Source organism: Monopterus albus, unplaced genomic scaffold (assembly GCF_001952655.1).
Source record: "Monopterus albus unplaced genomic scaffold, M_albus_1.0 scaffold60.1, whole genome shotgun sequence".
Taxonomy (NCBI): domain Eukaryota; kingdom Metazoa; phylum Chordata; class Actinopteri; order Synbranchiformes; family Synbranchidae; genus Monopterus; species Monopterus albus.
This window is the reverse complement of record NW_018127940.1, coordinates 952,081-976,026: the sequence shown is the minus strand read 5'-3', so window position 1 is coordinate 976,026 and position 23,946 is coordinate 952,081. Positions and strand designations below refer to the sequence as shown.

General features: G+C 38.2%; 1 protein-coding gene across 3 annotated transcripts in view; it reads right to left on the bottom strand.

Moving 5' to 3' along the window:
- LOC109961871 (collagen alpha-1(XIX) chain) overlaps window positions 1-23,946 on the bottom strand; it is a 109,103-nt gene that overhangs the window by 65,521 nt on the left and 19,636 nt on the right. For all 3 annotated transcript variants that reach the window (XM_020603043.1, XM_020603045.1, XM_020603042.1), the window contains exons 5-11: window positions 22,543-22,666; window positions 22,156-22,431; window positions 21,573-21,653; window positions 20,807-20,926; window positions 20,085-20,147; window positions 15,909-15,953; window positions 13,673-13,717 (exon numbers count right to left, since the gene is read on the bottom strand). In XM_020603043.1, the coding sequence (XP_020458699.1) occupies window positions 13,673-13,717; window positions 15,909-15,953; window positions 20,085-20,147; window positions 20,807-20,926; window positions 21,573-21,653; window positions 22,156-22,431; window positions 22,543-22,666 (754 nt within the window). The remainder of the gene's footprint in view (window positions 1-13,672; window positions 13,718-15,908; window positions 15,954-20,084; window positions 20,148-20,806; window positions 20,927-21,572; window positions 21,654-22,155; window positions 22,432-22,542; window positions 22,667-23,946) is intronic.

Here is a 23,946-nt window from a genome sequence, read left to right as displayed (position 1 = left end):
TACACTGTGATTTGCTATTGTCTTCATAGAAACACAGAGACCTCATTATAACTTCAAGGTTGGCAGACACAGCTCTGCACCTACAATTATGCAGTGAGTTCTACCAAAAGACAACAACAACATCAACAAAAAAAGAAAGCCCTTTTAAGAGAGGGGAAATAAAGGAGCTGGAGATATGGCAGCTAATTATAGGAAAAACACATTTCATCTCATTCATAGAAAATAACCACACTGTGGGATGAAAAAAACTTTTAAAAACACCAATATTCTCTGCAATGCAAGAGTTTTAATCTAATCCATAGCAGTGTCACAAATAGACCATAAAGGGGCTGCAGATAAGAACAGACATCAAACCCCTCTGCTGCACTTCAGGCATGTTTTAATACTCAGGCTTTCATAGCCTACTGTATAGGACATATATCTGATATGTGAGACCAAATATAAAAACATATATATATAATCACAAATCCCTGTGAGCAGGCCCTGAAACAAAGGGCAATGATATGTGATGCACATTTTGCTGTAGGCTTTCATCTCATAAAAATATTTAGAGAGCAAGATAAAGGGATTTTGTTGGGTATGTCCATTACAACCAGCCATCCCTATAAATATACAAATACATTTCAAAATATAGTGAGTGGAAAATATTTCCTTGGCCAGTATAAAACTGCTATATTTGACCACACATAATGTCTTGCTAAGTTATGATAGTAATAACAATATTCTTTAGCTGGTCATGTTTGGAGAAGCAATCATAGCAGCACTTCAAACAGATGGGCACATTATTGAGACTGGGATTATAGCTCATGAAAGTCAAGCAGAATCCCTGAAGTATCTATTTTAATTAAAAAAAAAACAATAATGACATTTTGTTCAGCCCATTATGTATGGCAGACTCACTCACTTTGTTTCCCTTGGGACCAATTGGGCCAACTGGCCCTAGGTCACCTTTCAGGCCCTGGGAACAAAAAATACACAATACAATGAAATAGCTTTATTTTCATTGTGACAAAAAAAAGTTTTAAAAAAATGTGTTACTGCATGTCAGTATGCTGACACTCAGTAGACAAGTATCTCATACAGGTGTGAGATTCTCATGCCTGCCAGAACCAGTCAATGAGAACAGAGCAGATAATGTCAAGCAGCAGTCACTACGTGGACCACAGTTCTGCTGAGAGATACACAATCAGCTACACAGTGTCTACCCCCAGCACCTTCCTTTGTTTTCTCTTATTGCGCTCAGGTTTAGCAAGGGCAGCCAGTGTCGTTGCTTTTACACCTTGAAGCAGAGGACCTGGGGGTGAAACTGAACGACGCAAGCTCGGGGCAAAGCCAAGCCTTCTAGTGATGAAATGCGAAAGAAGAGGTACAGCTGAGTTAAAGAGTGATAGCTGATGAATGAGGCCTGACACATATTGACAGCCTAAATTTGCAGCAAGCCTTGTTAGGTGTGACACATTTGGGCCAGGAGCAGGAACTCTTTGAAATAGGTTAGAGGAGGAAGAGGGAAGATGGGAGTGAGAGCAGTCTGGAAAATGACTCAGAAATACAATGATTTGTCATGGTTAAATTTAGAGTTAGAAAGGCTATTAATAGTGAATTATATATCTGCAGAAGACGATTACCTATCCCTATCACATTATGTCTGGCTCCACCAGAGATGTGACTAATTCATTGCCTAATCCCTGTAAGCCTCATGTTAAATACTACCATTCAGAAAACAGAAGAAATGATAATGCTGGTGTAAAATAATTGCCACTATGGGAACACCGGCTAACACAGATTGCCTTCATGTTGCACTTAGAGTGACATGATTTTATCAGATTGTATCACTCTGTGAGGGCTCTCAGCCCATGCACACTGTCAGTAATAGGGGCGGCTGTCTCATGGTGGTGCGTGAGAGCACCATTCTTTATTTAAATCGACAGCCTAACCACTTTACCAGGGCATCATTTTACACAACAGGATCCAGGGGCAAATTTCCCTCTGAGTTATTAACAGAGCTTTGGCAGAAACAAAGGCGATTCAGAGTAAAAGGCTCATCTGATAAAAAAAAGACGTAAACAACTTAAGGTTCTGCCAATTTCACAAACCACATGACCAGAGGTCGAAAGTAACGAAGTGTAATTACTGTTCTTAAGTACAGTTTTGAGGTATGTGTACTTTGACTATTTTCATTTTCTGCTACTTCATACTTCAACTTCACTACATTTCAAAAAAATATATATATTGTACTTTGTACTCACTACATTTATTGGATAACTTTAGTTACTAGTTACTTTTCAGAAAAAAAGGTTAATAAAACAGTAAGTAGAGTTTAATCACAGGACTTACTGATCCTTGGTGTAAAGTTGACAAGCATTATAAGCATATAGGTAGTTAAAATTAGCTCTACCTTTACCAAGTGCAACAAAAAGTGTGATGTACACAAGAATACATCAAAAATTATAATCAAATAATATGATGTACATCAATGTAAACAGTCCTATTTTGCATAATGAGTACCTTTAGTACTTTAAGTACATTTTCTGCTAATACTTTTGTATTTTTACTTATGCGACATTTTGAAAGCAGGACTTTTACTTGTAACAGAGTATTTTTACACTGTATTGCTATTTTACCTAAATAAACAATCTGAGTACTTCCACTGCATGTACATTATTTGATTCAGCCATATAAGGATGACATACTTCAGCATCATCTATTAAATTACAAAAAAAAAACAACAACAATAAAAAAATACTATCATACTAATATATCAACATGTTCACAAAGCAGAACATCTGTTAACTTGGCAAAAATGGCTTACGTTTGAATTTGATCGCACTTTTAAAACTCATTCCATGAATATGTGAAGTGTAAGTGTTACCGAGAGACTCAGAAATGAGGTATTTAGCTGTCCAGAACAGCATGAAGGCTGCATTATGTTTTCAGGGAGAACAGATATCCCCCTTTGATCCAGAAGTGTTGTTAGGCAATGTACGAACTAAACATTAAACTTAAAGCATCTGTTAGTAGACTCAAGCAGTGCTCGAGTCTCTCTTTACAGGACATCTGTCAAATTGGTGGTAAAAAAAAAAAAAACACTAATTACTCAGTACTGTAACACAAACATGGAGCTACAGGCAGTTACTGGAGTAAAGGATTAATTATTTTACCACTGGCCTAAAGTTGAGAAGAAAAACCCCAAAAAAAAAACAATAATGACATTTTGTTCAGCCCATTATGTATGGCAGACTCACTCACTTTGTTTCCCTTGGGACCAATTGGGCCAACTGGCCCTAGGTCACCTTTCAGGCCCTGGGAACAAAAAATACACAATACAATGAAATAGCTTTATTTTCATTGTGACAAAAAAAAGTTTTAAAAAAATGTGTTACTGCATGTCAGTATGCTGACACTCAGTAGACAAGTATCTCATACAGGTGTGAGATTCTCATGCCTGCCAGAACCAGTCAATGAGAACAGAGCAGATAATGTCAAGCAGCAGTCACTACGTGGACCACAGTTCTGCTGAGAGATACACAATCAGCTACACAGTGTCTACCCCCAGCACCTTCCTTTGTTTTCTCTTATTGCGCTCAGGTTTAGCAAGGGCAGCCAGTGTCGTTGCTTTTACACCTTGAAGCAGAGGACCTGGGGGTGAAACTGAACGACGCAAGCTCGGGGCAAAGCCAAGCCTTCTAGTGATGAAATGCGAAAGAAGAGGTACAGCTGAGTTAAAGAGTGATAGCTGATGAATGAGGCCTGACACATATTGACAGCCTAAATTTGCAGCAAGCCTTGTTAGGTGTGACACATTTGGGCCAGGAGCAGGAACTCTTTGAAATAGGTTAGAGGAGGAAGAGGGAAGATGGCAGTGAGAGCAGTCTGGAAAATGACTCAGAAATACAATGATTTGTCATGGTTAAATTTAGAGTTAGAAAGGCTATTAATAGTGAATTATATATCTGCAGAAGACGATTACCTATCCCTATCACATTATGTCTGGCTCCACCAGAGATGTGACTAATTCATTGCCTAATCCCTGTAAGCCTCATGTTAAATACTACCATTCAGAAAACAGAAGAAATGATAATGCTGGTGTAAAATAATTGCCACTATGGGAACACCGGCTAACACAGATTGCCTTCATGTTGCACTTAGAGTGACATGATTTTATCAGATTGTATCACTCTGTGAGGGCTCTCAGCCCATGCACACTGTCAGTAATAGGGGCGGCTGTCTCATGGTGGTGCGTGAGAGCACCATTCTTTATTTAAATCGACAGCCTAACCACTTTACCAGGGCATCATTTTACACAACAGGATCCAGGGGCAAATTTCCCTCTGAGTTATTAACAGAGCTTTGGCAGAAACAAAGGCGATTCAGAGTAAAAGGCTCATCTGATAAAAAAAAGACGTAAACAACTTAAGGTTCTGCCAATTTCACAAACCACATGACCAGAGGTCGAAAGTAACGAAGTGTAATTACTGTTCTTAAGTACAGTTTTGAGGTATGTGTACTTTGACTATTTTCATTTTCTGCTACTTCATACTTCAACTTCACTACATTTCAAAAAAATATATATATTGTACTTTGTACTCACTACATTTATTGGATAACTTTAGTTACTAGTTACTTTTCAGAAAAAAAGGTTAATAAAACAGTAAGTAGAGTTTAATCACAGGACTTACTGATCCTTGGTGTAAAGTTGACAAGCATTATAAGCATATAGGTAGTTAAAATTAGCTCTACCTTTACCAAGTGCAACAAAAAGTGTGATGTACACAAGAATACATCAAAAATTATAATCAAATAATATGATGTACATCAATGTAAACAGTCCTATTTTGCATAATGAGTACCTTTAGTACTTTAAGTACATTTTCTGCTAATACTTTTGTATTTTTACTTATGCGACATTTTGAAAGCAGGACTTTTACTTGTAACAGAGTATTTTTACACTGTATTGCTATTTTACCTAAATAAACAATCTGAGTACTTCCACTGCATGTACATTATTTGATTCAGCCATATAAGGATGACATACTTCAGCATCATCTATTAAATTACAAAAAAAAAACAACAACAATAAAAAAATACTATCATACTAATATATCAACATGTTCACAAAGCAGAACATCTGTTAACTTGGCAAAAATGGCTTACGTTTGAATTTGATCGCACTTTTAAAACTCATTCCATGAATATGTGAAGTGTAAGTGTTACCGAGAGACTCAGAAATGAGGTATTTAGCTGTCCAGAACAGCATGAAGGCTGCATTATGTTTTCAGGGAGAACAGATATCCCCCTTTGATCCAGAAGTGTTGTTAGGCAATGTACGAACTAAACATTAAACTTAAAGCATCTGTTAGTAGACTCAAGCAGTGCTCGAGTCTCTCTTTACAGGACATCTGTCAAATTGGTGGTAAAAAAAAAAAACACTAATTACTCAGTACTGTAACACAAACATGGAGCTACAGGCAGTTACTGGAGTAAAGGATTAATTATTTTACCACTGGCCTAAAGTTGAGAAGAAAAACCCCACCCAACTCTTGCAGCCATTTCCAACCATTAACACACGCTCCTGTTGCCTTTTTCACTCTGTGGAGGTTCTGATCAGTCCTGACATCATATTCACATTGTCTAGCACAAAGTCACAGAAATATAACATGACTCATAATACAATATACAATATGCCATTCCAGTTATAGTAATACTGTATACTTAAATTGAACTGGCTTGCTGATTTCTTTAACTATGCTTGTAATTCAAGCAAAGCTTAACTCAGTCTACTTCATATAGAGTTAACCTATATAAATAACCTGAATTGAAGTGACCTGCAAAATGCTGACCCTTGTTCAGTATAAGTCAAAACACAAGAAATGCAGTTAATTTGGCTTAAATTATTGGGTTTGATATATTATAAACCTGTCAAAAACCTGCTTAAAATGAAGCCCTGAAGCTGCAAATCATTCGGTAAAAAATGTCACATTTGACACAGACTCAAAACAGTAAGTTTACAGAAGAGCTGACAGGAAACGACTATTATAGTTCTATTTATCATGGCACAACATGTCCGTATCAGAAACCAAATACAGGTCAGTCAGAAGCTCATTCATCCATTATCTATACCGCTTATCCTGAACAGGGTCTGGGGGGGTTGGAGCCCATCCCAGCAGGCATTGGGCAAAAGGCGGAGTGCACCCTGGATAGGTCATCGGTCTGTCACAGGGCTGACACACAGACAAACAAGCACACACCCTCACGGGCAATTTTAGTCACCAGTCAACCTAAGCTGCATGTCTTTGGACCGTGGGAGGAAGATGGAGTACCCGGAGGGAACCCACACAGGGACACAAAGAACATGCAGACTCCACACAGATAGGCTGCGGGCTTGAACCCAGAACCTTCTTGCTGTGAGGCGACAGCGCTAACCACCACACCACCTCGCCACCGTCACGTGCTCATGTCAGTCAAAAAAAACCCAAAACTCTTTCACCATAAAATGAATGCTAATCACTCGCTCTTTTTACAACCTACTGTAGCTAAACTTGCAACTGTTCATCTGCAAGCCACAAAAACTATTTTTTGCTGGTAAATATTTTAATTACAACAGTCAACAAAGCAGTTTTACATAAACAATTCTGAATTTATTAAGGCTACCAAATGCAACAATGCACTCTCACCTCGGGCTTACTGTTGCTCACTTTCCCCTGTGTGCTTAGGGTTGTTAAATTAATATGAGACAAGATATTTAAAAATAAAAACGTGGTTTGGCTGTGTGATTATTCAGATAACTCCAGGACTACAGTATTGTCAGTGACAGGACCTGAACAGAAGCTAGGTCCTGTGGAGCTGGACAGCATCTGGACTTGTCTGTAGTAATGTACATAAGAAGAACCCTGGCAATTTAAAAATTAGCCTCACTTTGTTGTTGCGGTGTTTGGCAGTCTTGGAACGTTTGCATTAAATCTTAGTCTGGGACACACAAAATAAACACACAGTTAACCAATTTGCACTAACTGTCTATTTTTCCTGCAGCCCTTACTGTACCTCATGCTGTAATTTTTGTTGCTCGAATATGTTAACTGAATGTTTTTAGTATTTAGTTTTAGGCCACAAACAATTGTTTGCCAAAATACAGATGATATGATGATAGCTGTATTTTGTGAAAAAGCTTTTATGTGATTATTTCAATGATCTATTTCTTAATTAGGTATTTTCACACTGTTCAGAACAGAGTTTCAATTCATTCATCCCCCTTTAGGAGAGCAAAGGTTCAATATAACAGACAAACACTGTATACAAGATTTGTCTAAAGTCCAGGACCAAAATCAATAATTTCTTGTTAAAATATATTTTCAGTAACTGCTGCAAATGTTGTACAAATTTGTGCAGTCAAGTGTTACCTGGCAATTTCAAACACTTGTGTAAAGTCGTGCCTGAACACTCTTATCCTGTTTCTCTGCCTCCTCTGAGCCTCAACGTGTAGAGACTGAAAACAGTCATGGACTAGTTCAAGTGGAATTAACAATAATAAAGACTTGTTGTTAGCATTTAAGGTATAGCTAAACCAGCTTCTTCTGGTTGTCCCTAAATCTAGGGTGCAGAGCAGAGGAGATTGTACTTTTTCTATCGAAGCTCTCAAACTGTAGAATGACTGACCCCCATATTTTGTAGTCTTATTATGGTAATGCAAGTTATTTTATGTATCTGTACTTATGTTTTCCTTGCCCCTTCTTATCTTGCCTTTTTTATGTTGTCTGTACAGCACTTTGGTCAACAGCTGTTGTTTTTAAATGTGCTTGATAAATACAATTATTTATTTTTTAAACTTATTAGTATTATGTTCATGATCCATCCATCTTTGATGGAGGAAACATTTAATGAATCCTAAAAAGAAAAAGTTCTTTTTTTTAAATTCATTCTACATCTTCTACCCCAAGATTCTGCCCTTCTCTCTCTCACTCGGTTGTGAGCCCATAGGTCCAATTCAGGTGCACAGTGACATGGATGGAGATGTTGAGTAGGAAGGCTGGATATATTGTCAAGCTTTTGTTGCCAGCTGTGGGCTTTGTTGCATTTACGGGGAAGAATGAAGTAGGGAGAGAGGGCTGGGAATTGGCTGATGCTGGCTGCTGTGCTGGTTGTCATTCCTACAGCACGAGGTCAGAACACTGAGGGGAGCTGTATACATTTGCCTGCTAATTACACACACCACTGTGCCTTGCCATTCCCGTAGCAGTGGGGCCACAAGACAATCTGGCAACTCCCCAGCACAAGAAAACTAAACAAGCAAATAAACAGAGCCAGAGAAGCCGGGGTGTACAAATGCAGTCTAATTATGTTTGCTTATACCTTTAACCAACCAGAGCAGCTGTAGGTCAGGGCTCTTGTCTAACAAGAGGTAGAATGATTGCAAATTTTTGTTACTGTACATAATTCAATCATCATAAACTGGGTTCGGCCTACTGGGAAGATGCTAAATTAACATTTTAGATCCACTATGTATGCCACTGGTACATTCTGGTGGGGGAATGTTGTTACATTGAATGATGGACCTTTAAAGCTCTGTGGAACAGGATCACTAAGCAACATGGATATCTTGAGTGCTGGCCCACAGATGCCAGGGAGGTTACAGCAGGAAATGCCTTTTGTGACTTTCCATTTGCTCAGCGATACAAGGGCTGTATAAGACTAATCACACTGACCCTGAGTGCTAGAAAAGATGATTTATAACATGTCTATAAGACTCTATAAATAAATATAGTTTACCAAGGTAACCTAAACAAAGTGCTATTGAGGGACAATATCAGAGTTCACAGTCAAAGATCCTCTAGTGCACGAGACATCATATTCTATTGGTGTTGCTTGACTCCTTCTATAAACCTCTGACACTCTTTGTTCTTCAGTCTTCAGCTGAACATCATGTGTATGCAAAAGGAACTTCAATTACCCACAAGATGTCATGGTTTGCACTCCTTCTGTCCCACTGGACACGTATCTGCAAAACGATACTACATCACATGCTCATACAGAGAATTCCAGCTTCTCAGGTGACTACTTGAGCCATAAATAACATCCTAGCTTTAAAAATGGAATATGAGCTAATAGCAGTAAAGGGACAGATCAGGTAAAGGAGTCTTGTGGTTACAGTAAACAGGTTAACTAAAATCATCAAGTAAGTTTATTTACACAACATAAAAGTATTTAATTGGTTTACAGTCAAAGATAGTAGCTTACACCTTTTCTGTGGTTCTTATTGTCTTGACCTGGCTACTCACTTGTCCCATTTGCACCCTTTAAATAAATACGAGGAGCATTACAACCACATTTTGCTGAAGTTATAGTTGAATTAAGGGAGCATTAAATTTAATTAATTTCCTTTTTCTCAAGATTGAACCAACTGAGACAAAGTCAAACTGAACCAAATGACCACTTGACGACATATATAATAATATCGAGCAATAAAAAAATCAGTCATAAAGCTCTCACAGTTTCAGAAACTTAAAGTGACCGTGCAACAGCCAGCAGGTCTGTGTGATATTTACATTACAAATGTATAACTTCTGCAGTCTAGGTTTTGCAAACAATGTCTTTGGGATCTTAAAATCTATTATAAATGATTGCTGTGAGTGATTAATTGTCACTTATGGAGACACTGTGGATACTGGTTTTAACCTTTCCTATTCAATGTTTTTGGATGACACATGGGGCTGGATTATACCTTTTACTGTATTCCAGTGTCATGCCTACTCATTCATCTCAATCAAATGCAAGTGTTAGGTCAGGGAATCAAATAAATCACAGAAAACAGCACAGCTGCAGAGAGGACTACATGAACATCCCATCATAGTTTGATTTATGCAGTAATTTTGTGGGTAGGGGGATCTTAGGATTTCTTGGTTTCAACAGAATTTCCAGAAAGGCACATACATACAACATTACATTACATTACAACATAATGTAAAGTATTGTATCAGTTGTGATAAATGGCTGAAGAATGTGCCAGTAGTACATGCTGAAAACAAAGAAATGATAATTTAATTTCTTTACTGGAAGGCAACTACAGTCAATACTTTATATTAACAATGGATCACATGACTATTTGTATGTGTATTGATGAACCCGCAGAGAATATCAACCTACAGTACATTTGAGTTCACTTAGCTCCAAAGTCTATCAGCTCATAGTTTTTTGTTTTATGGAAAGGGACTGTTGAGGTTCTTTAAAAAACAAACAAACAAAAAAACAATCGTACCATACGCTGCCTGAGTTAGTGACTAGCTCATGAACATACTGGAGCTTTTAGCCATTTAAGGGACAGCTATTTATCTCTGGAGTGAGTGGAGACCAAAAGCAGAGTTAAAAGAAGAGTAGATATTGGACTGACTAATCATGTGGCTAATTTCTAATAAATGCTTATGCTGCACCATAACTGCTGGATGACACATAGTCAGGTAACTGTTACTAAAGGTAAGGTGATAATGCTATACAGTATGTTAATTGATGGGTTTATAGCTTGTTTCCGCTGCCCCTGAGTGGACAAGCACTTCAGGTAATGAATACAAGTTATTTCAGCACATCAGTTATATGGCGTGCGTGTGTGTGCGTGTGTGTGCGTGTGTGTGTGTACATGTTCAGTGAAATTAAATCACTAGCTAGGCCAGCTGTCTTTGTGCTAAGATAGGCTAAACATACAACAGACCTATCCATTATCACTGATAATGAAAGCTGCTCTAAGCAGGGCCTCTAAAACACAGTCTCCATTACTCAACCTTTGTTTTAAAACAGCCCTGTTTACTTTGGCCTTTCTGCCTGTGTCCTGACATCTAGCCACCAGATGTCGCTGGGCTTTCCCTCAATTCTCAGTCACCTGACCTTCGCTGCCCACTCACACACTTGTTTCCAATTTTTGTGTCAATTCTGTCAGAGTACATCTCAAGTCCCCTAATTACATCCACATTTTCCTCTCTTGCAAGAGAAAGATGCAAAGAGAGAGGAATCGAGGAAACAAGTTTTAGAGACATGAGATGTCCTTTCCTCTAATCATTCATCTGAAGCATCCAATCACAATAAAGGGGCTTGTCAGTCAACAATAAAATGGTCTCAGACTGTCTCCTTGATCCTCTCTCCTCAGAGCAGGAATAAAAGCTTTTGTGTAGGTCCTTCAAAATGGTGGATAGGAACAACCTATAGCGGGGATTGAGGAACTAGTGGGATGTTCCCTCAGTATGAACACAAGCCTGCTCCCTGCTATATCAATCAACATTTCTCTGTGTCGCCCTTTGTGCTGCTCATGCTGCGGATTCTTGTTCTTGTCACCTTGTCTGCTATGTACAGTATATTTTGCAATCTGTTGCCTGTAAGCCTGGTTATCATCATCATGTGTTCTGTTAATGTTACTTTACTGCAGTTGCTGCCTGCCTGTGTGTCTGTGTTCAGGCACCATGGGATCTCCTCCCTGCAAGTACTCCGTACATGAGCCATGACAGTGAGCCATGTGAGTGTGACCAAAAAAAGTCCAACTACTCAAATGGGATCCACAAAGGTCAAAAACAAGAGTCACTTCTCCTGCTTCCCTCCTAAGAAAACATGTTTGTGTCCCTGGCCTATCAGTGTACTGGACACACAGAGATTAAGTGGATATTGATCTCATCATCTGTCTATGAACAATGGATGGATGGATGGATGAAGAACTACAACACATATTTCTAATTGTTGATTGAATACTGACATAAGAATGAGAATCTCATTTCTAGACAAAGATACTGACTAAGCACCACCAACAGTTAAGCCTTCCACATATACACAAACAAAGCAGAGGGGAGTAGGATCAGCAGACCATTGGTCCAGTGCTTATGTCCAGTCAACTGGAGCTCAGGGTGAAGCAGTGAGTTGAAAGAAGAAGGAACTGCTCACAAGCTCTGTCACACTTTCCTTCTGACTGCTGTAGCACCGATAGCAGTCAGAGGATTAAAGAAAAAGAAATCTGATTGGACAAATCACATCTATTCTCATAATAGTTTGTGTAATATTATGATAACAACAAATCAGTCAGTCTTCGATGTGGTTGGGTTTAATTTCCAGTTAGGTGGTCTGGGTCTCCTTCAAATCTCTATGCAAATAAACTTGATCATGTCATTCATATGCAAATATACATATGACGTCAACTGGCTTTTAAAGTTGCCAGTAGCTACTTAACCATGGAACAGCGAGGCATGCTGGGCTGTGGGGAGACAGACTAATGCTGGTGTTTATAATTTGCCAATTCTTTCCCCCTTTAAACTGAATTTTACTTGGATAACTGCACACGTAGTTATCTGTCATTTTCATTTTGGGGCAAAGTCGGGTTGCTAAGAAAGAAAGAACAAGTAAAGAAACAAGTATAAACTCTAAGACGATCCTTTCTAATTTATCCACTCGCTTAATCTCTTCTTTGTGAAGTACAACAACAGTAGGCAACCTTTATTTCATGGTTATCATCAGCAGATGTAGCTACCATTAACAAAATATTAAATTAAAATATATTGTCTTAATTCAGACTATGTGTCATCTGTTAATCTTTAAAATTGTATTTTTGCCATTGTATAGCAGCTGTCTTAAAACTATGGAAGAAAACAAATGTATTCCCTGATGTCTGAGGGCACCAAGCAGATTATTTCATCTTAGCAGAAAACTGCACTTTAAGCTTTATAATTTAAAGGTTTCATTAATAACCCACTACTTGCTTTTTTCAGTTCAACAATATTCAGCAAAGGACTCCACTTCTACTACATAATTTATTTTACTATAACCTGAATACTATTCAAAGTATCTCAGTAGCTTTTTTAACATTTTGACAAACAGGCTGTTTAACAATGTGTTAGTGTTAGTACATTTATAATGATTTACTTACTGACTTGCACTAAATAATTTAAATAAAACCAAGTCTTTGAGGGTTTCTTTTCTGAGTTCTGTCAGAGGTGCTGTTATGTCAGAACACAGGGCCACAGACTACATGCCGGCAGGCTGGTTTCTGTGCCAGCTGTTTGTATATTCAAGGGGGAGATGCTGATGAGTCCCTTTATTAAACGACTTTAAACTGACCATCTGCACAGCTACCATCTACTGAGACTGTGCTATTGTGGGCAGACAAATGCTGTATGACAAACAAAAACAAAAACAACTATTGATTTAACTAATGCTTTAAAGAAATATGCACACATTCGCTTGAGGCTAAAACAACTTCAGTCTGACCCAAGGAGAACGGTAATTCATTTCTGCTTCCATTTAGTTAAAATATTCTTTACCAGGGCTTCTTGCTGTGGTTTACTGTATATTACAAACATTAGTTTTGTCACTACAGCCTGAATTAAGAGTATGCAATTAAGTTTAACCTGAAATGACACAGAAGTAATCTGAAAAGTTAGTTTAGTCCATTAATATGCCAAGCCTACGGTTCAGTAGCATATGTATCAGTTAATTGCACAGCAGAAGGACACAACAGGCTGAAACAGAATAAGATCTACTACAATAAGTCTATGACAGGTCCCTGCAAACAGCCACACAGAAAACTGAGCTTCACTGCTACCCTCAGGGCATCACACAAAATGAAAAGCCTATAAGAATTGATTCCCTGATGAAAATAGATCTAGCTGATGTGCCATGTATGGAATATATGTCTGCTGGAGATAGTAGTACTTACCTTTTCCCCATTGATTCCCTGTTGCCCTTCTGATCCAAGTTCCCCCTGCAATGACAAGATTTAGAGTTAAAAAGCAATGAAAAGTTCAGACTTTAATCTTGTTTCGTTTCACCTTTACAGCCAGTAGGTTAAAATAATTTGACATTGTCCTTTAATATCTCTTTTCTGAAAGTCTTGTTTGCAGTGTTTCATAGGTGATTAATTATACAAAATAATCTGTACATTTATTTGCAAATATTTCTACTAAATGTCTGCAACTGACCCCGGATCAGCACAGTTACCTCTTGCAGTTAGAAACTATGGAAACGGCCGACCTGTGCCCACCAGGCTCCATAGGAGGTTGGGTGTGGCCACAGCGTGGGCATACACAACTGTGCATGCACCAATTTCATTCAGGCTAGACTTTCTGAGTCTTTACTTAAGTAATAGTAGCTGTAATGTGCTCAGTGAGATGTGCGTTTGCTGAATACTACACCACAGATAGTACATTCAATACTAAAATCTAGTAAACTTGCTTACTTATTTCACGTAAGGTTTACTATTTGGGTTTACAGTGTAATATTGTTCGCTTTGTGAGCTCACTACATCATTTCTACAGAACAATAAGATTATATGCAGCCCTATGCCATCTGTACATATGTATAAAAATGATTAATTTAATAATATTACATACCGTACACTAACACAAAAGAAGGACACACTGTGGTTTGCACAGAACAGATTTCATGAAATACCTCTGGAACAGTAAACATTATCAGTATTAATGATACTGAGCTTAGGTAGGACGTACTAGACATAGTCCTGTGGCGTGCATTAGCATCAATATCAATGCTACTCCTCTGAATGTGGTCTTGTCTTGTGCACTGTTGTGTAACAGGAGAGTTGTAGCAGGCTCCTGAACCTCATCTTAGATGGCACAAGTGGAGAGAGCTTTGCCATTAAGGGTTATACTATCAGTATCTAGGTTCACGAGCTATATGTCACCCCACAGTGAGCTTAACAGTCTCACTGGCTGTAGATCTAGGATTATCCACATCATCCACATCCGGAAATGGTCCTGTATACTGCTGATGCATAAACCACTTCCACAACAATCTGCAGTCAAACTGATCATTGAATGCATTGAAATATATAATAGATATGTTTTTTTCCTTTTTTTGCCTTGTATTTTCTTCATTTTTATGAGTTTAGAATCACAGTCATACACCCTGTTGTTCCAGTGCATGAAAACGCTAGAGGACATGCTTACTTTAAGACTTGGAAAACTACACCTATGTACTGGCATTACAGTAAATGATGGTTCTCGACCTGCCATTCCCACTGAAGACGATGAACAAAGGCATTTGTGATGCCTCATTTAATGGTGAAAAATCTTACTGACAACATCATAGAACACAATAAGAAAGTGACAAAATAACCATTGGAGTAAAATGTAATTTTACAGAGCACATGAAAAATCTAGCAAATTTCTCAGCTCCTCGAGAAAGTATCAGCAACAGTGAGTTGAAAAATAAGTACTTAAGCAGTCTGAAAGCTTCCCCTAAAGTTTTATACATTTTTCACCCCATTTACTCCATGCCAACGTCAGTGGGTGTAGACAGTTATACAGTATGTTGCCTCAAATACACAAAGTTATGCAAGTCGACAGCAAGGAGCTTTACCGAGGACACTTGCTGTACATTTACACCCAGAACACAACCTCCTCTGCATAGACAGTCCGACATTCTACAGTAAAAGCTGCTAGTGCAACAACAAGGACGCAATCTCTTACTGGCTTCCAACCCAGTATGACTGCCAACTGTGTCCAGTGGGGCAACCGGCCAAGCCTGAAGCACCACTGCTCAGGAATAAGCTTAGGTCTCTGCAATGGGAGCACTCTACCCTGTGCCAACCAGGCGCCCACTTTTTGGTTTAATTTGATTTTGAGATTGCTTTTCTCTGTGATGCTGTGATGGGCACCACACAATGCAAGCCAATGATTCAATCCAGTGACGTTAGATAATCATCTCAGAGAGGGGCAGTGACAGTTTCCATAAATCACTAAGTAAAAAGTGCCACCTGTTATTTACTGAATCGGAAAAACCATGCAGTACACCAAATGAATTTGGAACTAAAACAAAATTTATTAAAGGAAAAACATAAACAGAGAGTCCATATCAGTCACAGCTTTAAGGGCAAAGGAACACTGGGGAATTTTATCAAGGTTTTGAAGTTGTTTCTTCAGTGAGTAACCTACCTTAGGTCCTGGGTTTCCTGGAACCCCAGTCTCTCCTGTGTCCCCCTGTGACACAAACAGCAAACAGAACACTTAGAGAAAGATCTCTCATTCACATGTTAGTTAATAGCTTTATGAAGCTTTGTCATTTCATCACCGATCTTGCTCCTACAGCTGTTCTACAAGTCCTTGCTGACACAATGGCTCAGCAGCTGCAGATCAGGATACTATTTCCCAGCAACTGGAAAGCACACATCTGAACCTTGTTAAGGTTCACTGTGTAATTTTAATAACTGTATTACTTTAAAAAAGAGGGCAGAACAGGGCACAAAAGGAAGGAACGCTTGATTGACTTGGGGTTTGCAATTTTACAGGGCAGTAGAGGACAAGACACAGCGGGAAAGAAAAAGAAAGGAAAAGAGACATATTGTCCTCGGTATTGCTAATAGAAGACTGAGGTAGATAGTTATTCAACAAATTAAACTAATACAGAAGTTGCTGCAAGCTAAGAATCTAATTAAACATGATGCCCATTCATGGTCACATCTTCATTACAAGCTTCGTTTGTTAGAACTCAATAGGCTTGCTTAGGAAGAACAAGAAAAAGCTGCCGATCATAGTAAGTGAGATGACATTTCTGACCACGAAGTCAGTGTTGTACACATTTTCCCAGACAACATGCCCAGTCTAACTTTTACTGACTTAGCATTTCATCCATTTAAAATCTAGTCTTAAATGAGTGATAAGGTATTAGGAATGTGAGAAGATGTAACACTTTCTATAGACATTCACAGCTACTGTCCTTGATCGAGTACAGATAAACCTCTGATAAAATGTATATGGGAATGAACATCTGCTTCACAGTGCTTTCAATTCAGTCTTCAGTTAAAATGTCTGCTGCAGCCACTGACACAAATCATTTTTAGAAAAGCTAATAACATGTTCACAGTGACGAATACAATAGAAACAATGGAAGGCTTTGACAGCCAGTCAAAATTCAGCGTCAATGCAACAATAAACTGTGTTGAATAAAATTCCTGGTATTACTCACTTTAGAGGTACAATGGGCATAAATTGAATTAGAGAGTACTAATTGAAAACACGAGGGCAGGAGAGTTGTAAATGCCTCAAAACAAATTAAAAAGGGGAAGAAGTTTTAATTTCGCCATTATGCTTGTGTGTGTGTGTGTGTGTGTGTGTGTGTGTGTGTGTGTGTGTTTTCTTTTGCATATATACATGCAGAAACTGTAAATCCAGTAATATCAGGGTTTATGTGCAAGGCTATAGAAAATGAATTTCCTTTCAGGCAAGCTGCATTCTTATAACCCACTACTTATCTGTCTAATTTCCCAAGAGATTCTGGATTAATCATAGCTGTTTAATCCCGTTGCAGTGCTTTAGAATCGTCAGTCAAACTCTAGTACTTTCTGTTGGAGTAACACAGAGAAAGTAATCCCCACGCATTTTACCAAGAAGCCCTCTGTGTAGGTCATGATGATTGGCCTGCAGTTTTCATTATGGGTGTTTTAAATGCTCTAAACTGCCAAGATGTCTTTGATTAATCTCTACAAAGTCATGCTAAAAAGTATATATGTTGATGAAAAATAACCTATTACAGGATGAGTTTCTCATGTTGGTGGTGTAAGCCTCATAAGCTTATCTTATTATCAGTATTTGCACCAATTTTGTTGCCCCCATTTTGATGTATTATAATGTAAATGTAAGAGTGAGATACTGTGGAGTAGTCACTAGAAATTCCTTGGAAATTTAGGGATCAATATAAATTAAGCAGAAGAGGCAGAAGTGCATTGGTACTATAATTTACCAGCTACAGTACATTAATGTGCAACAAGGTCAGAGTAAATAACAGAAAAGCAATTACTACACATGGTTGTGTCAGCATGATTTCTGATATAGCACACACACAGTAAACCACATTTCTGTTTCTGTCTCAGTGGGAGCGGCACATGAACATCTCTAAATGCCACAAGACATGAAAACCTTTTCATTCACAGATCGGTGACATTTTGTTGTCTTCAAGCACAGGCCGCGTTTCTGTTCCAGTCATCATTTGAACATCCTAAGTGAGATTTGGTAAGTCAGATTTTAACCTTACATTACAAAAGAAGGAAATTAATAAGGGGGTTAAAATCCAGATAATGATGAAACTCTCAAGACACAAGGAGGAGTAGGACAAAACTTTACATCATAATCAACCTTCACAGTCACCAGATCTCATCCCAGTTAAACATCTAAGGGAGATTTTGTCGGTGTTAGACAACATCTCCACCACCATCATCATAACACTAAATCAGGGAGTATCCTTTGAAAGAATGGTGCTCATCCATTCAGTAGAGTTGAGAGAGGTATTTTGAAGCTGTCCTCGCAGCGTGTGGTAGTCCAGCATCTTACTAAGACACATTATGTTGGGTTTTCCTTTCATTTGTCAGTCGTTTGTATATAAAGTGGGATGTTATCATTTCTCGGTGCCAGGTTGTCACCATCACATCACAGTTTGAATGTGCAGTCCCTGATCATGTTTTTCCTTAACTTCATTGATTCAATGTTCAGGCCTGTAATAGGATTTGTTATGAATTTTGTTGCTCAGTATATAAACAAATGGTGCCAAGTATCGATTTGCTGTAGATATGAAATTAGATTTCAGGTGTTAACAGTATGAGCCAGCGACTCACAACACAAGACGTGGCCTGCAGAAATCATAGGAAAAAACTGAATGGGCTTCACTATTGTAAAAGCTCAGTAATCTACTACTAAGTACATTTTGATGGTACACAGGTGATATTTGCAGATGAAAGATGTGTAATAAGAGCCTCTCTGGCTGTGCTGTTAAGCTTCAGGTCAACACTTAGTGGGGAGGTAAACAGCTATCTGCAAGGGCACAAGACACAGAAAACGCACTTGATACCCTTTTGTGAAATGTGAAACTGCATGATACGTGCATATTTACCGAAAACAGTCATGTCATTTAGCAGCAAGAACACAGACACTTTACAGCCTGGGAGCAGATCTTTGCTAGGTCAATTAAAAATCATTAGAGGCCTTTTATAACACATTTGCAAATTTGATTAGTACAGTCTGTGGCTATTACACACAGTTATGAATATAATGTTAAAAAAAATAAGTTACAATTATAATGTTCAAAAAGATCTATTATGCTACAAGTATTAAAATATCTACACTGTATATCTATATAATACATCTCTAGGAACCAAATGACGTCCTCTCATTGTTCCCAGTTCTTTACTGCCATTGTAAGAACTGCCTGGAGTCATGGCAGCTACTGTAAATGCAGAACTTGAAATGCTTTCTTAACAGTAACAACTTACAATATAAAAAAGTTAGAAATATCCTAGCTAGATATCCCTGTGCTGGGCTGTATAGATATAACAGTCATGTATAAATAATTTCTGTGCCTTACAGGAAACAAAAGTCTAACAGTCATCCTACATATTTTAATCTCACAGCCACATCATGGTAATTAGGACACTGACCCCAGAAGCCATCTGGTATTATCAGGCACATAGTATCACCGCCTGTACCTCCATCTGTAGGAACTCCTTTCACAATTGAATGCATTCTCCCCTGGTTCTCTTTTAACCACAGACAGCTAAAAGGGGAGTTCATACTAAAAACAAGATGATTTGTCTAGGGGGAAATAATACTTTTTTGCACAGTGGTTCCTTTATGGTTATGTTGTCGTCCTGCTGACACAACACCCACAATTTTCACTGACTGGGTGTTGACCAGTTACAGTTCCACCTGTCTACTAAGCTGTCATAAAGAATGGATCCTTGTCTTTGCATTTTTACTGATTGGTCAGAAGTATAATCTTCTAATTCATACACTGGGGGAAAAAAAAGAAATCTGGGAAACAAATCCCTATATAGTAGCATCTCTTGACTTTTGATCATATAATTTCTGTAACTTTGTCCCACAAAAACTTATTCTTTTTTTTATTAGACCTTCCAACTGTCCAGAAAAACCAGCGGTATCGGCCACAGATAAAAGCCACTGCAGCAGCAGAAAAATGGTTGTGACAAAGCATGATGGTACCATGGTGATGATAATACTCTCGGAGAGTTAAAGGCTTTTTTGCATTATGTAGGACTTACAGTGATCAATACCAAGAACTAACATGTATTTTCAGTACATCATCTTCCTATAAAATATCCATACCTTGTCTCCTTTATCCCCTTTTTGTCCCGGCAGCCCATCTACCCCTGGAAGACCAACATCTCCCTGTACACACAGCATAAATTATTAGTATTGAAACAGTTTAGACACATTTATGACTTCAAAATAAATCTTTTGCCATACTTAATAAGGTACAATACAAAACAGTCCTTGGCTCAGCAGAAATATTTTTTTAGTAAAGCATAGTTACATTTACCTAAGCAATGAAGTTTTACTTGAAAACATACAATCTTTATCATTTGAGCCAATTCTAATATCTCACATCTACTCCTTCTGACAGAAATATTAGTTATTAACATAATGTAGCAATGTAGCAAATCTAGGTACCTTAAACACTGATTTCACTGTTGGTCTATTAATCTGTTTGCAGCTGTACCACCTGCTTCCTCCAAAAAAAAGTCTCACTTTGCATTCAATCTAAAATTTATATTTGCAGTTGAAAGAATCACTTCGCTTTTTCACAGATTTATACCTGTACAGTCATATTTTCCATGTTTGACAGGTTTGGGAAAACTATGCCTACGTTTACTAATAGATTTTGGCTATACTACATTTGCTTGGCCACCAAGGAAAATGCTGTTGTTATAAATGTCCTTTAACTGGGTGTTTAGTAAGGGCTGAACACATACTGTATGAATCAGTGCTGTTTCGCAGATGTCAGACTTACTCAATTAAAGGCCCTTGTTGGCTGGAATTGATTATACCTTTTCAGCTGGACAGTGACATCTGTCAACTGGCCGTGAGAGTGGCTGAGACAGCATCTGGGGAAGCTGCTCTGAAACCAGGGGAGGGGAAGTCCCATTAAATGTCTTCTTGCCTTCACACTGGATCAATACAAAAAAATCCATAATTTAGACCTGCCGTGTTTGTCATGTTTGCTACATAGCAAAAATGAAAAAAAAAATTGCTCCAACAGCACATTTGACACAAAGTATCTTGGGTTTTAGGTGGCACATATTTATGTCATGTCGCACTGTTGCAGACACCAAATATAAATTGCAGACGGTTCAGTGGAAGAAAGTACTAAGCTGACAATTAGTCCTTCTCAAGGTTATAGGTGTAACTTGACAGCATGCTTAGGGAGACATGTAACGGCAGGGGGTCAAAGGTCATCTCTCCGTGTGAAATCATTAGCTCTTAATGATTATACAGTGTTGTAAGACAAATTAAACAAAAGCCTTGTAACACTTTGATTATCTGGTCATACCAACATCCAGTCAGTTACCACAGAACATGAACTTGGTGAATGTTCTTAAATCAGTGACCTGATGAGCTGTTACATTACAGCTTTCTCTCAGAACTTTGAAGGTTAAAGATTCATGTATACTGAATCTTCTCATTTATTCATTTAGCTATAAAATGCATGGTATATGATAAAGGACAGAAATGTAATAAATTCTTTTCTATTGTCATTTTATTGGCAATAAACAACAAGTGTTAATCCTGTACTGAGACACTGAAGCATTTTACCTTTGGCTCCTGAAGTTCACAGCAATTTTCCATCTCAGCCATGAAAGGGTCACAGTAAACTAGAAATTGTTTCAGTTCAATCTGTGGAAAAGAGCTCTCATTAAGGGACTATTGAAGAATCATACAATAGTTTCATCATCACATCATGATCCTCTTTAAACTGACAAAGGTCTGCTCTTCACTACAGCAGCTGCTTCAGAGCAGAGCATGAACCCTGCCTTTAGAAATCCTGTGGTGTTAAAAGATGTTGCTTAAACCAAATTCTGATCAGAAGCACTGAGTGACCAAATGGCAAAGCTGACCTAATGTTTTGAAGCACTATGAGACTTCTCTGAGAAAGTGTGTAACATGTATAACACAATAAAAGATTATGAGATTATTATCTATATGAACTCTAGTCTAGTATTTTTATCTTTGAAAGCACTAGGAGTGAGTTCCAAAACTTCAGTTACGATAGTGTGGTGCTGATTGAAACTGGACATGAGTAACAAAAGTGTTGGAACAAAAACTGATACATCCTTAAACAACAATGTGTACATTTAGCTAAAGACAAACACATGTCTGGACAAATTTAAAGTCATACATCTACAGGCTGTCCATCCTCCACTCGTGAAGTAATGACAGTGTTCCCGTTGGGGTCAATGCTGTCCTTCTCATCAGTCGGTCTCCTTTCTATTAGCTTGCAGTCCATGTAAATGGACAATTCGTTGTTCTGTACAGAAATGCTCAGCTTGTGCCACTGGCGATCAAAGAGGCCATGTAGGTCACGGCTTTTGAATATCAAATGGACAGTATTCTTTAGCAGACCCTGGGAGGAAAACTCCACCACCTTCTTGCCACCGTCAACAACGACAGACACCTGAGAAGCAAAATGTTTAAAAACAGGGTTGTTATCACAAAGAAATATCAGTTCTCTGGCATATTTTATATCTAGGTACTACATGAAATTAAAACATACAGTAAGGCCCACCTGACTGTGTCTTGATTGGTCGAATATCTGCCAAAGATACCAGCGGTCTTTTTTTGTAGTTCTTCTTACCCGGAAGGTAGCGACAAGGGAGTATTCGCTTGAAAGCCCGTTTGGAAATATTAATCTACAAACACATCATATATCACATTCAGATCATCACAGAATATAAATATTAAATCTTACATTAAATGATAATTTAAAAATGAAAGCTAACAGAGTCAGGTGCATTTCAATATTGAAAGTAAACTCTGAAAGCTTCCAGTGGCTGAACAACGAACCAGCCAATGAACTTCAGTGATCAATAGAACGTTTCAATATCCTCCTGCTGCAGAGTGATTCACATAAGTAAACCTGACAAAATTGATTCCATTTAGCTTGATGAATTTGACTGTACACTGGCTCCCCTATCATTCACATAATGAAAATGTACAGAAATTGATCCAAAGTCACAGAAGCCAATCTTTTACCTCACTGGGGTACCATATGCTAGAGTTACAGGGTTATAGATGCTATAGTTGCAATGCAGTGATAGGTTTGTGTGTATGACCTCAGCTGCTCTGGAAAGATAAATAACAATTCTGTGTTTATAGCTGAAAATGTGTTCCAGTAGAAACAAACATTGCAGAGAAAATAGGGAATATATAGGAAAAACAATATCATATTTCAAATCGCACCCACTATCAAATGAATTACAGTTTATTCAGTAACTCATCTCTCACCCCTGCACTCGATTCCTAATTTTACATTAAAATAAAGCAACAAAGCAATACACTCTTCAAATTATTCTAACCCCAGCCCTAACTCCAGACTCAGATTAACAGTCAAAAGTGGAAAAGCATAAACATAATAAATCAAGATCAGCAAAAATAATAATAAAGCAATGATAAGGTCATTGAGAAGGCAGAGCACAGCCTCGGGGAGAGAGAGAGAGTTTCTTCAGACAGGTTGGAAATTAGTTTTCACTTCAATATATCATCTCCTATTCTCTCAGAGCTTCATAGCCTCTTCTATTGTGCCTCTTGAATTCTTTGAGACTTCAGTGTAAATGGTACATGACTAAAATGATAAATACACCAAGTTAAAGTTGCTAAAAAATCAAATGCCTCTGTGAAAGGCCGAGCACCGGGAAGGATATTTGTTGCCCAGGGGCTAAAGGACTATTTCAGCTGCAATTCAGTTCAGTTCAATTCATGAAAAGTGGCATGACAATTTATAAAAATGAGGATTTATAAAATACATTCAACACTGAACACTATTTCCATGCTGCTCATTCAGTAACTGCTTGTACCAGATGTCCACTCCATCCACTTTCCTCCGCTTATCCAGGACCGGGTCGCGGGGGCAGCAGTCTAAGCAAAGATGCCCAGACTTCCCTTTCTCCAGACACTTCCTCCAGCTCCTCCG